Genomic DNA, 13460 nt, shown 5'->3' on the forward strand with positions numbered 1-13460 from the left:
CAGTTCTCTTGGCATCAGGCTGTGGTTATATACATTGTCTGTCATTATTATTACAGATTGGTTAGTATGCAGTAGGAGGAGTGAGTTTGACTTCTGGTTAGGAATATTTTTTCACCTGAAGGGTGAAATCACTTGACCAGAGTGCTCAGGGCAGTGGTGACATCACTATCCTTGGAGGTATTTAAAAGATGTGTAGATGTGGCACTGGGGGATATTTTTTATTGGTGATCTTGGCAGTGATGGATTAAAGGTTGGACTCAACAGTCTTTAAGGTCTTTTCCAACCTAAGCAATTCCTCAAGTGCCTTTTTTCAAGATACTTTACTTGTCAAGTTGGAGTATGCTAAGCTACTTAGAGTAAGCTGAAGTAAGTTGATTATGTATGTGAGTTCTAAGAAAACTGGTAATGGTGATGGAGAGAGAAAGGATGGAGCTCATAGAAAATAGTGTCAGTCTTGGAGACCAGAGAAAATGCCAGGCCAGAGGCCACATTTGGTTTAAGCAAGGAAGAGGTGGGTTTCTCTCCCCAGTCAGTCATTCACCTGTTTTCTTTTGGTAGAAGCTGTTTTTTTGTGAGTAACCTTCTGCCAAACTTCTTGACTCCAGTTTAATCTTGGAAAACAAAGTATAGCTTAATTAAATATCTTAGAAATATCTTTATTCCTCAGCATGTATTTTGAATTCATACAATCGATGGACTTATTTCTTCTTGGCCTGAATGAGAGTAGAACTAAGTGGGTAATAGATTTTCAAATGTGACTTTGTACCAGACATCATTGTAGTCCAAATGCCATGATCAGGTTGTGTCCCAGTGGGTGGTGATTGATTACAGAGTCCTCCCTGGAGCTGGCTGTCCCTCAGTCTGTTTCCAGAATGATTGAACTAGTTATGTCAGCTGCAGAAATGCATTGGAAAGCTCATTAACTACACTTTTAAAATTGTTTCTTAATTTAATCTATATTACATTTGTATTTGATATGGATGCTTAGAGAGATGGTGAAGAACACCATCCTTAAAAAAAGTGATTTTAGAGAAGAAGTGCCTTTTAATGCTTTGTCAGGGAGAGAATTAGTCTTGTCTGAACAAATGCACAGATCTTCATGGTCACCTGAAACTCAGCATTGTAGGTTACCCTGTATAAAAGAAAACCAGGTCTGTGTAGCTTTAGAAATGAAGCCTGAAAATTACAACAGGCACCATGGTCTGCTATGTTAAATGTCCTTGTGCTTCATAGTTCATGTTGGCCTTTTGCATCTCTGGATATTCATCCATTCCAGCTCTTCTGGAGTAAAAACACAAACTTGTATTGGTTTCTAAAAATGTATGTTTTTTTTTTTTTTCTCCTTCTAGTGTTCTAAGCTTCTCTCAGACACAACAGTAATCCAGTTTTATCCAAGTAAATTTGTTTTAATTACAGATATCCTTGATACTTTTGGTAAGTATCTACTGTGCCAGACTTACTACACAATTGTTAATAAGATTATTTTTTTTGTAGTGTTAGAAAGCATCAGAGTTATCCAAAAAGGATTTAGTTTTAACATGGAATATTTCCAACAAAAACGTTTGGACACCAGTAGTAAGCATGGTATATAACTGTAGAAAAATCTCCTCAGAGCCTTCAGATAAAAACACTTAATTTTGTGGTTCTGTACTTTATGTATTAGTGAACATCTAGAATTAAATGTTAGGAAAAATCATGATCTCTGAACTTTGAAATTTAAAACACATTGTCATTATAAAAATACTTTGATTTTGGCAGCCTTTTGACTCAATATTTCATTATTTTTGTATTTGAAGAATAGAAGTCAGAAAGTTTTCTTTGGCTGAATAGGGACTATGAAATGATCAGAATGTAGTTACTGATTTTTTTAATATATTTTTAAACTTGTGAAATTGTCATCCACTTCATGTGACTCTATTATTTTTCTGCCATGTTATGGAAAAGATTTACAATGATATTTAAAGTTGAAGGGTATTTTGATGTCAGCAGGATATGCTGCAACATAGATCCAATTGTTTTTTCAGGCCGTGCTTCCTCTTTGTGCTCCTTCCTACTTGCTGAAAGCTGCTGGAGATAACATAATATCCAAACTCAGTAAAGTCAGGACACCAGCTGTCCTTTCCTGGCCTGGGAGGAATCTGACCTGTGTGTTACCTCTGCACTTAAGGGAGCCAGAGAATGTTTTCATAGTGTGAGAAGAAATCACACTCAACATTTCAGCCTCACTAGAGGGCAGCAAAATCTCAGTGTTCTAGGAAGCTTTTTCCATCTAATTTCAGTCTATGTTGGAAAGGGAACCTTTGTACCAACATTTTGTGTTTTATTGTTTATTAATTTGTTTTTATTTTTTTATTTTTTTTTAACCAGGGAAACTGGTGTATGAAAGAATTCTGTCAATGTGCATGGATAACCGAGTCTCTCTGCCAGGTAACTTTGTGTTTGTTTCCACTGTGCTCCAGAAAAAAAACATGCCCAACCTTGAGGAAGGTTAAACAGGACCATTGCTACTCTATCTCCTGTAGAAACAGTTCTGATTTGAATCTAGTAGCTTACAGGTTTTAACAGAGTAAAATCCATTGCTTTCAGCTTGTGCTGTTCACAGTGTTCATGCAAAATTACATTTTAATTGTGAAGGATATACCTAAGATTTAATGAAGTGTCCATTTGGCTCTGCTGTTACTAAATGTAAACTGGGTCTTCCTGAGCTTGAAATCTCAAAGAATCATGTAAATTCTCTAATACAGATTTTATTAGGAGGAGGGAGAATTAAACAGGAATGGCCACATTAGATGAAGGAAGACTTTTTTTTTTCCTTTTTTGTCATAGCATATGCTCTCTTCTGGGAGTACTACAGTTTAGTAGCTTAAGGTTAATGGCAGAAATGTAACAAAGCTAAGAGTCTCAGTTTTTGGTAAATAGATGTTTTTGTTGCTACCCTGAAAACTTGATAGTTTTGCTGTAATAAAAGGAGAATTTTGGAAGTAGCAGCAGGCTGTTTCTAGCATAATCTTTATCATCTGGGCCCTTTTTCTTTTTTCAGTTTAAATTCCAACACAATGTAAAAATCTAATTTGACATTGCAGGTGAAAGAACCTCTTTAGCAAGAAATTGAAACATTCCATGGAAAACACAGGCATTTCCTGGCAGTTTGGAGTGCATTAAGTGCACATCCTTGCAAGATGAAACATTCTGTAGTTGGCAGTGGAACAGTACCATTAGTTTGCAGTTAAATCCATAGGATTGGAGCTGTAAACTTGAAACTGACAAATACTGAAATTTGAAATGAACCTAGAGAGAACAGTTAAAATAAACTTGGTTGTTGCAGATCTGACAAACTGCTCTTACAAGCATTAATGAAGGCAGGCAGTTCCCATAGCACGTCACAATTTCTGGGCACAGTTGCCTCTGTTCTGGGGAGCTGAGCTCCTGCTGCAGCTGCCAGAGGCATTGCTGGTGGGAACTTCCCAAGCAGCTCTAAAAGTGGGAGGGAGAAGGAAAATCTGTGCTCTGCTGACTGTGCATGTGAACCTTTGGGGATTTCAGGCCCAACCTCTGAGCTTCTCCCTTGGGAACCAAATGAAAACAAAGTTCAATGAGAACTCCTGAGGTTCTAGATGAGAAAGATACTGAGTGCAGGGAGTTCTAACATGTGGCTTCTCTCATGTTGGAAGTCAGAAAGTTTCTTGTGGAGCTTCTTACCTTATGGAGGCAGGACTGGGAGAGTGCTGGTGCTCTAAATGGTATCACAAGGAGTTTGTGAGGGATTATGTTCAGTGTGCAGAAACAAGGTTTTTGTCCATATTCATTATTTCCTACTTCTTGCAATAGTATTATTTAAAATTTATATTAGCCTTTTAAAATAAACAATTTTAGTGCTTAAATCTCTTTTGCATGTTCTCTAGTCATTATAGATTTATGTACATGTGTTCGTTACAGATTCTATTTTCTTTTTTTTTTTTACAATTTCTGATTTTGGAAGAGCAGAGGCAGAGGTTGAATTCTCAGTAGCTGCTCTGAGATGAGCCCCAAGTGCTTGAATTCAGGTTCTGAAATGATATTTACTACAAGATTGTTAAGTTTTCTTGTTATGTACTCAGCTCTGACTGCTGCTCAAGAGAGCTGAGAAGCAGATGTATTGCCAAGTTTATTATTGTGCACTTAATTTCTTGATGAATGGAAAGAGAGTACAGTTTTAAACCTAACATGAATAGTAACTTGTTTACAGAAAGAATGTAACTATTTCTGAGTTGTTTTCCCAGATAATTTTTCTCCAGAGAGTGTTAATGATACGGCTAAAGAAACTTGCTTAAACTGGTTTTTCAAGATTGCTTCAATCAGAGAACTCATTCCCAGATTGTATCCTTGTCAAATGAGACCCTCAGAGTGTGTCTGCAGGATTTCTGTAGGTTTTTCCAGAAGTGAACATGTTTGTTTCAATAAAACCCACAGGACCTGATGTTTATACTGGCTTTGTTTTGTTTGTTTCAGGCTGTATGTTTTGAATGTACTTTTGAGTCATGTTTCATAGTAAATTGAATGCTTAATTATTGGCTCTGAGCAGTTTGGCAGTGACAAAATAGAGATAATGCATGAAAAATTTTGAAACAAAATCATGTAGATAAATTGTAAAAATTAGCAAAGTGTAGTGACATTAATTAGAGAAGGCCTTAAAATAGTTTGGTCAATATTCATTTGGTGTATGTTTGCTTCAGGTTTTTCATTGGTGTGAATCTTAGTTTTGTTCCTTAACTTGGCTTCAATTTAGTTACGTGGAAGCAGCAATACTGAAGTGCAATAAATTCCTATCCAAAACGTAAGAATGATGTTAAATATGGGAAGGAAGTGAATGGGCAGACTTTGGAACTAATTCAATGAATTAAGCATTAGAGTTCTGTGATTAGTAGTGGGTAGGATCTTAGCAGAACTGAGAAGCAGTACAGAGGACTTTAGGAATTTTTAATGAGAATACCATGAAAAAAAATTAAAGGTGAACTATGATATACTTTGAAATACAATGGTGCTCTCAGTTTTCAAATGTATGTACAAATGTGATATCAGGTGTCACAAATCCAAAATTGTGCAAATTGAAAACTAGTGGCTTCTGATGGTGGAGGGAAAGGAAGATTTTTGACATGAGGAGTGGAAAAAGGATAGAATAGTGAAAGGAAAATATTGATGTCATAGTGGGAGAGACAGAGTAAGAGAAATCATTTAGGAACAACGAACCTCTATCTATTGAAAACTTTTATATAAGTTTAATGTGTTGCCAAACAGTGCCAGCTGCTGAGCAGAAAATGTTCCTTCTCTTATAATTGTCCTTCTTCAGTTATATTTTGAAATGAGTGTTGGAAGCCAAATTGCTACTATACTGACAACTTTATTATCCCTAAAATGCAGTTCTTTTACTGGAATTAGTGGGCCTCATATCCAGGCACTAGTACAGCTCTGTCAAAAAGGACCTGTGGGAAAATGAGACATGGAAGGAGTTCTGCCAATTCTGCTTTAAGCATCTGGTTTCCTTACATTGAGTTACAACTTTCCCATAGCTCTGCCGTTCTCCAAGCTAGAGGAGGAGTTCTTTAGTTTTATTTGTCTTGCTCTGAATAGCAAATACTGCAATTTGAATATAGGATATGTATTACTGTACACAGAGAATTTTACTTATGAAATGAATTTTTGTGCTAGTATCCTTTTTCTTTGATAGCTATTTCTATAACTCATGCTCAATTCTTAGCCTACAAGGCAGCTACTGAAGTTATCTGTAGGTGATACAATTCTGTTATTGGCTGTTGAATTCTGTTGTTTTCATTTCTGATAAAAACAGGGGCATTTCGGAATGTCTCCCACGGTTAACATCTATGATCAGAGGAATTGGAGATCCACTGGTTGCAGTCTATGCCAGAGCATACCTTTGCAGGGTAGGCTGTCATTTACCTCCTCTGATCTGTATCAAAGATTTATTGCAGCCAGTGCTGCCACTGCTTCAAGGAGCTACTGCTTTTATCTCAAGTAGTCAGCAGCTTATATCTTTCTTTCAATAGACAAACAAAAAATTATTTCTCTTCTGTTTTATGAATGGGGAATCTCTATTTAAGTGTTTGTAGTAAGTAAGAATAATTTCATGTGCTGCTTTAGGTTGTTGCAGTGCACTGGAGTAGATGCTGATTTCCTCAGTGCTTACAGATATTTGAGCTGATGTTAGGATCTGTTTAAAAACAGCTGTAACTGCCTCAGGGTAGTTGCTAGTGGACATGACTATAATAGTAAGCAAGGAAATAATCAGTCAAAAGCATGTGATTCAGTGCTGTTTGTTGATTTGATGTGTGTGACTTGGGTGTATTCCTTCAAGAAAGGCATTTTTATCTCACTGTGAAGAATTGATAGATGCCTATAAAATATTTTTCTTTTAATACAGGTTGGGATGGAAGTGGCACCACAACTCAAAGAAAGCCTGAACAAAAATTTTTTTGACTTTCTCCTAACGTTTAAACAAGTAAGCAAATAAGTGTTTTATTTGCAAAATCAGATAAATACACTTTAATCAAACTGTCACATACTTCAAAAGAATCTTAGAAGTTCTCAAATGTAGGGGTGTTTCTCCATCCAGATACAGTATGGGAAATTTTACATACATTCTGATAAGTTGAAACTGCTCTATTCAGCATGTTTCCAGACTTGAATAATATATGTTAGGAGCTTGATATATTTTTCTGCCAGCTTGCAAGGAATGCTTCAGAATATCTGTACTTTTCTGCTACTATCTGTTGTTATTTCCATTCATATACAAACTTTGACCTGTTTGGCATATCTCCCATTAAATACCTTTTCACAGCAAAATGTTTTGTCTCTTTTTTCAACAGATACATGGGGATACAGTTCAGAACCAGCTGGTGGTGCAATGTGTGGAGATCCCTTTGTATTTGACCCTATATTCTCCTGCTATAGACTGGATTTTGCAGTGTATTGCATACCATGCTCCAGATGTAAGTGAACGTGGTAGTGTTCAATACTAAAGGAAGTGTTGTGGTGATGAGTTAATTTTGCCTACTGAAAAAACCACCCCTCAGGCAGTTCTTACATGAGTGTGAAGGCGAGTAAAAAAAGCCTACATTGGACTGTCTGATGCTCTTTTCTGTATGGGAACAATGTTTGCTTCCACAAAGCTCAGGTGTGACCACTTCAAGTTCATAGGCAGTATTCCTGTTTGTTTCTTGCTGTCCTTTAGCTAATCTTTATTTCCTGAATTCATCAGTTTCTTCTGTCATACAGATACACAAATGATTTTGACTAAAACAGTAGCTTAACATAGTTAACAGGCTGTTTCAACCTCTGCCAGTTTGGCAGAGTTTTCATCTCTCCTGCCAGAGATAACTGACCTGGCTGGCAAATAGTGATTACCTGGAGCAATGGCATGGATGAAGGATTGCAGATTTGACTTCCATAAAATGGTGGTTTTGGTTGAAATGCTACTGTACCTGTTCTAGAAGATGTGTGTTATGCTGTGCTACACCATTGCTTTGCTGTAAATATAACATAAGAGAGGACTATTGGAATGTATTGAAGAGATAATTAATATCCTTTAATAGATTTCAGTACAGTAATTAAGCTAAATATATTTGCAGAATTTCTATTCACTAATTTTAATAAGTAATTTTTCCAGGTTCTGCTTACTGAGATGATGGAAAGATGCAAAAAGCTGGGGAACAAGTAAGTGTTGCAGAGTGTAGAAGACAGGAGTCTGTAATGAGTACCCCTGAGTCCCTGGAATAATGTTCTCTCTCTCTTTTTTGGAAACAGTTTGGATGCATAGTGCAGCTTTCATTCTCCCAGTAGCTTACTAAATCATGATTATGAACATCTGTTTTCCAGAGATGAATTCTGAAATATGGTAGATTACTTGTCAAGCCAAAGTTAATTAGTTTAGCTTGGTTGCTGCATTCTGGCTCCTAAGCCAAAGTCTAGGAATCTAATGTGTTCTTGGTTAGCCACGTCTCTGATTCCTGGTTTTGCTTCACTTTTCTGGGTTTTCCTCCCCTTCATTCCTCTGTCCTCCACTGGCTACTGGCAGGCCATACATGCATTCAGCAAGGGAAGTTGTAAACCTGCTGGCAACCTTTGGAAGGTGGTAATATTTAGGGAATTGCTTTTTCAATATTAAAATTAGTATCTCAAACATCTCCTAGAAGTTTTTGTGCAGGGTAATCAGATTCAGGAAGATGGCCTTGTCTGAAAGTTGTATGTACTTACTGAGTTTTGTGAATGCAGTCTGCCTTGTTGATGGGCTCCTCTCTGTTCATTTTTATTGGGTAGCTTGGCTGAGTTCAGGTAGTTTTTAGCTACCTATTTTTTTTTCTGATGTGCTTTGCACAGTAAATTCTGCAGCATCTGAAGAGCTAAAATAATCACTTTGCTGAGGAATGCCAGCATTCTGTGACTGAGCTAAGGAGCGTGGGGAAAGCATGATTTAAAAAATGTGCTGTGAAAGTGGTATTGTATCAGAGTGTGTAGAACAGATAAAAATAATTCACATCCTCTGATGTACAAATTGTTTTGGACAGGTATTGATTTGTTTTGTGGAACTTACTTTCAAATCAACTTTCAGCATTTTTCACTGTGAAGATGGGTTAGGTTCCTCCTCTTTGTTCCTGTTTTCTCTTTGAAGAAAGGATAAAATGTTGAGTATAATGACTTTTTTTTAAAGAAATGTATTTGGGACCTGTCTTTTTTTATTGGGAAGTTGAGTAATCCAGTTTAAAACAGTAGTCTTCCAAAGTGGAGTTCTGTGTTTTTGTATCTTCTCATGACTGTCAAAATACTACAAAGCAAGAGGCATCAGGATATAAATCTTTAAATAATCTCAATATGTTCCATGAGCTACTTTGCAGCCATCTAAGTGAAAAGTGACAGACTGCTCTCTGTATTGCAAAGCACAGACCTGGTGAACTGGAAGTGCTTGTCTAATGATAAAATGCAAATTCCAGTCAAATTGTGATGGGACCACTAAGGCTTAGGCAGAAACACAGAAACTGCTGGGTTATTTTAAGCACTCCACAGAATTTCCCTCAAGGTAAAGTGCCTTGTATTCAAACTGTCTGAGACTGGTGAAGGGCACAGTGTTTTATGAGGCAGCTTCTTGAGCTAACTCATGGCTGAGTAAACTGGATGTTACAGGATGATGCAGGGAGTTCACTCTTCCATTGTGGCTTTGGCTTGATGGTAACACCAATACCTGTCTGAATGTTTAATCAGAAATGTCTAAATATGTCAGTTATCAATGACTGTGACTTCGGATTTATATTAATCCTATCAATGCGGCTTTTATAATGCATATATAATTAATTAGTAAAAATTTAAATAGAGATTTGCTGTCTCTAAGTATTCTTCTGAACTGTAGCTAAACAGAGAGTAAGCTTCTAAATGTCAGCTACTCCTGGTTTGCTTGATATTTCTAGCAAATTCCTGCTAAAATGATGGCTTCAGAAACACCTGTGTGGAATAAGTATTTTACAGGCTGGGTTACCTTTTCCTTATCTGGTGTCTTAATGTTTTCTTGTTTTGCTTATGCATTATTAATCCTCATCAAAGCAGGCTTGATTTGTGTGAGAGTCTTTTTTCCTTATTATCTTTCTTTTAAAATTTACAATAGATGCAATTGTTAGCCTAAGAAGTTCAGATTAATGTAAATGCAGGTATTAGTAAATCTGGGTTGCTGTTGAGCTCTATTGATTTATGTTGTGTTCATTGCAGTGCTTTGCTGTTGAATTCAGTAATGTCGGCGTTCAGAGCAGAGTTTATTGCTGCGAGATCAATGGACTTCATTGGCATGATTAAAGAGTGTGATGAGTCTGGATTCCCAAAGGTAACATTTTGTATCTAATTTGTAACAATTCCTTTCCTTTGACAGAGGTCTTTATGCTCTTAGCTGCCTACATAACTTGTGTGTCACTTGAATAAAGTTTTTCAAGTGTTTTGATCTGAAAATCTTTCTGCACACTGTACCTGCCAGACCAGTCTTGGAGGGATGTGCATTGTCTGCTTTTAATTAAAAATTTCTCATTAACTTTCAGCATCTCCTCTTTCGCTCCCTGGGATTAAACTTGGCATTGGCTGATCCTCCTGAAAACGATCGCCTTCAAATATTAAATGAAGCCTGGAAGGTTATAACAAAGCTGAAGAATCCACAGGTCAGTTACTGTCCATTCTGTTTCACTACTGATTCTGTGTTTAGAGCAAAGCTGTAGCCAGTTGTTCAGTAAGCACATGCTTAGCATGACATTGTTAACCTTTTCTAAATGCACACAGCTGCAAAAAAAATGTGATGGCTGTAATATCTTTGGGTCATCCCTGCTTTTCTTAGCTCTTCTGAAGCATAACTTAATTTTACATAACATTATTAAACAAATGCAGTTTTGGAGGCCTAGATCCTTAGGTCTGCATGAATCATACCTCAGGAGTTAATTTTTTTAAGTGTAACTTTTGCAAGTGTATTTCTCAGTCTCCTGCAAATATTGGTAGTCATAAGACATGTATTTCTAGGATTATATCAACTGTGCTGAAGTGTGGGTGGAGTACACGTGCAGACACTTTACGGTAGGTGAAAATTACTTTGTTTCCTTTGAATTTTTCTGATACAGAATAAGTGGCTGTGTTAGCAGTCTGGTATTAAAGATGGAAAGGCTTTGACTATTCTGTATAAATGTGTAGGAATGAAAAAATGTGTTTCCTTTCATGAAAGATGAATGAGGACAAAAGATGCAGCTTTGAAGCTTTACTACCCCACAGCACTGAATGTTTCTTATCCTTTCGTTTTAATGGCAGATGGATCAGTTTAAGTAAGGATTTACTGGAGCTATGGTTAAAGTTCCTGGCTTAACTAGAGCTCTGTAAAAAGCTGATGCTTTGGCAAATGGAAATAAATTATCCTCCTCAACTGGTGTTTAGTGACTCGATTTATGTGCCAATTTCATTTTGTACCCTTGGCTTTTGCTACACAGAAGCGAGAGGTCAATACAGTTCTGGCTGATGTTATCAAACACATGACTCCAGATCGAGCATTTGAAGATGCTTACCCACAGGTAAAGAGTTTATTTTGCCAAATCTGTAAAAATCTGATACACATTTTCTTAAATGGGATTCATTCTTAAGCATTGCTGATAACTCTTCTAATAAGATAATTATTTTTAAACACTAGCTATAATTTGGGAAGCCTCTTGGAACACTGTAGTGGTGTGATTTATTCCTCCTTTTTTGCCATGCACATCAATCTTTTAATTTTAAGAAATGCTAAACCTGAATGATGTATCTATTTAGAAGTAGCATTAGTTAACTCCTGCATTAACAGTGGTGTTTGCTGAAGGAAATTGGCAATCATGGTAGGTTGTAGAAACAGAAGAAAACCATAAAATTGTCTATCCTTGGCATTGTTAAGGCTTCGGTGAATTATTGTGTCCAGTTCTTGAGACTGAATACCACATGAGATATGGATTAGTTGAGGAGGTTTTTGTGGTTACTTGAGGGCTAGAAAAAATGCCTACAAAAGAATATGGGTTTTGGGTTTGGGTTTTTTTCTTTATTTATTTGGCTGAGTTTTTTAGTGCAGAGAGCTGGAGGACATGGAGATTCTAAATTTGAAATGTGCCTAACTATGGAAGTGAAGAGCAAATAAAGCCTGGGCAGGCTGGTCAGCCTCTGTTCAATATGGGTTCTGAAGGGTATGTAGGAATAGCTATAGTTTGTCCTGCTTTGGGGAAAGAAATTACGTTGATGAATGCTTAAAGCATCTTTCAAAACAATTTTCTATGAATAACTAGAGAAGAATAATCGCTGGTGTGGATAGTCTTAATTTAACTCATATTACAATAATTTCCCCCTTTTTTTTAACTTTTCCTTTTTCTTCCCTTTAGCTGCAGTCAATTATTCAGAAAGTTATTACCTACATCTATGACTTTGCTCTGCTTTTTTCAGTGGTAAGTGATATTCTCTTTAATAAAATTTTAAGAACTGTTAGGCAGTTTTTCTGCAAGATAATTTACCTTAACTGGGATATTTAGATTATTTACAAGTTCACAGAATGCAAGGACTTTTTGTCAAGTAGCTAAGTGCAGAAATATTTTGTGAGCTTTCTTCTGCTTACTACTTTAGTACTTATTACTCCAATTCCAGTTTTCTATACTTTTTTTCATTAGGCTGTTAAATTCTCTAAGTTTGTTTGTTACTGTGGCATAAGTGACAATCAATGAAAGATGAAATACCATTTATTTGTGTGTGTTAATGTAATTGCTGGTAGCTGTTTCTGTGTTATGATACATACTTAACATACCCTCTCATAGCACTTACACTTGGCACTGAAACAAAGTGGAGCTCAGAGAGGCTGGAGGCTGTGTATGAGGTATAAAGACAGCAGACAGTGTGTGTCAAAGTACAGAAACCATTGGAAGAGTGAAAATCAAGACTGGTGCTGTGCATTTGGGGCCAAGTCTTGTTCACAAATTGCTTGGATAATTCTGAAAAACTTATCTTCAGTATATTCTTGAGATGATACAGAAACTAAGCATTTTAGTGTATTAAACAACGTAGACCCTTGTTTTTTGAAGGAAATTTGAATGTCTTAGACCTTTTAACTTTCTCTGGATAGATGTGAAATTGTTGATGATGTGTGGACTATTTTAATTGTTTATAATATCTTACCTATTTTTCCCCATGGATCTCTGAATTTGTCATGATTTTCAGCTGTTTGAAGCATATGATTGCTTTTAAAAATAAAGTGCAACATTTGATTCAAACAGTCCTGTATTTTGTGTTCCCTTCTAGATCTCTGCAATCTGTAAATTGATTCATCTTGCAAACATCAGTCCTTTTCCATTAGTTCCACTTTTTCATCCTTGTAGATGAATTACTGTTTTCAGAAAATATGAAAATAGTTTTACCTAAATAGCTGTGCTTATAAAACTTATCCAAGGTATTTATTGTTTTAGTGTGTTCTTTGTAACATGCCTAATTTTACTTGTTTATATATCTGTACTTTCAGGAGAAATTCTTGCCATTTCTGGATATGTTCCAGAAGGAAAGTGTGAGAGTGGAGGTTTGCAAGTGCATTATGGAATCTTTTATTAAGTGAGTAGAGACTGTTGAAGTGAAATGCACTCTGGAAGCTCTGAGAAACTTACTGAAAGATGGCTAGGAAAGAGGAATCAGTATATTGGCTATTTAGTTTGTGAAGGTGTTCCAGGGTACTGGAAAGAAGAAAGAAAATGTGTCAGTTTTGTTAATCTATTGATGGACTGTTTGACTGCTCACAAAGAAAGCTGAGTTGAAGTAATTATATTGATGCTGACTTGCTGTGGGTTAAGAGAATAGTTGTTCTCCGAGCTTTTTATTCTTCTTTTGTGTTGCCTTTGTTGGTTTATGAAATTTATTTCACATTCCAATTGCTATGACAGTACAGAACAGAGTATTGCTAC

The 13460-nt window shown here is 36.4% G+C and overlaps 1 protein-coding gene across 3 annotated transcripts in view; it reads left to right on the plus strand.

Annotated features, from left to right (window-relative positions):
- VPS35L (VPS35 endosomal protein sorting factor like) overlaps positions 1-13460 on the plus strand; it is a 48036-nt gene that overhangs the window by 9956 nt on the left and 24620 nt on the right. For 2 of the 3 annotated variants that reach the window (XM_033517822.1, XM_015642504.2), the window contains exons 8-21: positions 1350-1434; positions 2368-2427; positions 4260-4356; positions 4766-4813; positions 5825-5918; positions 6416-6493; positions 6861-6983; positions 7661-7707; positions 9748-9859; positions 10068-10184; positions 10537-10590; positions 10995-11075; positions 11904-11966; positions 13028-13113. In XM_033517822.1, coding sequence (XP_033373713.1) covers positions 1350-1434; positions 2368-2427; positions 4260-4356; positions 4766-4813; positions 5825-5918; positions 6416-6493; positions 6861-6983; positions 7661-7707; positions 9748-9859; positions 10068-10184; positions 10537-10590; positions 10995-11075; positions 11904-11966; positions 13028-13113 — 1145 coding nt within the window. Of the gene's footprint in view, positions 1-1349; positions 1435-2367; positions 2428-4259; positions 4357-4765; positions 4814-5824; positions 5919-6415; positions 6494-6860; positions 6984-7660; positions 7708-9747; positions 9860-10067; positions 10185-10536; positions 10591-10994; positions 11076-11903; positions 11967-13027; positions 13114-13460 lie in introns of those variants that run through there. The other variant, XM_033517823.1, reaches the window with a different exon arrangement.

Source organism: Parus major, chromosome 14 (genome assembly GCF_001522545.3).
Source record: "Parus major isolate Abel chromosome 14, Parus_major1.1, whole genome shotgun sequence".
Lineage (NCBI taxonomy): Eukaryota > Metazoa > Chordata > Aves > Passeriformes > Paridae > Parus > Parus major.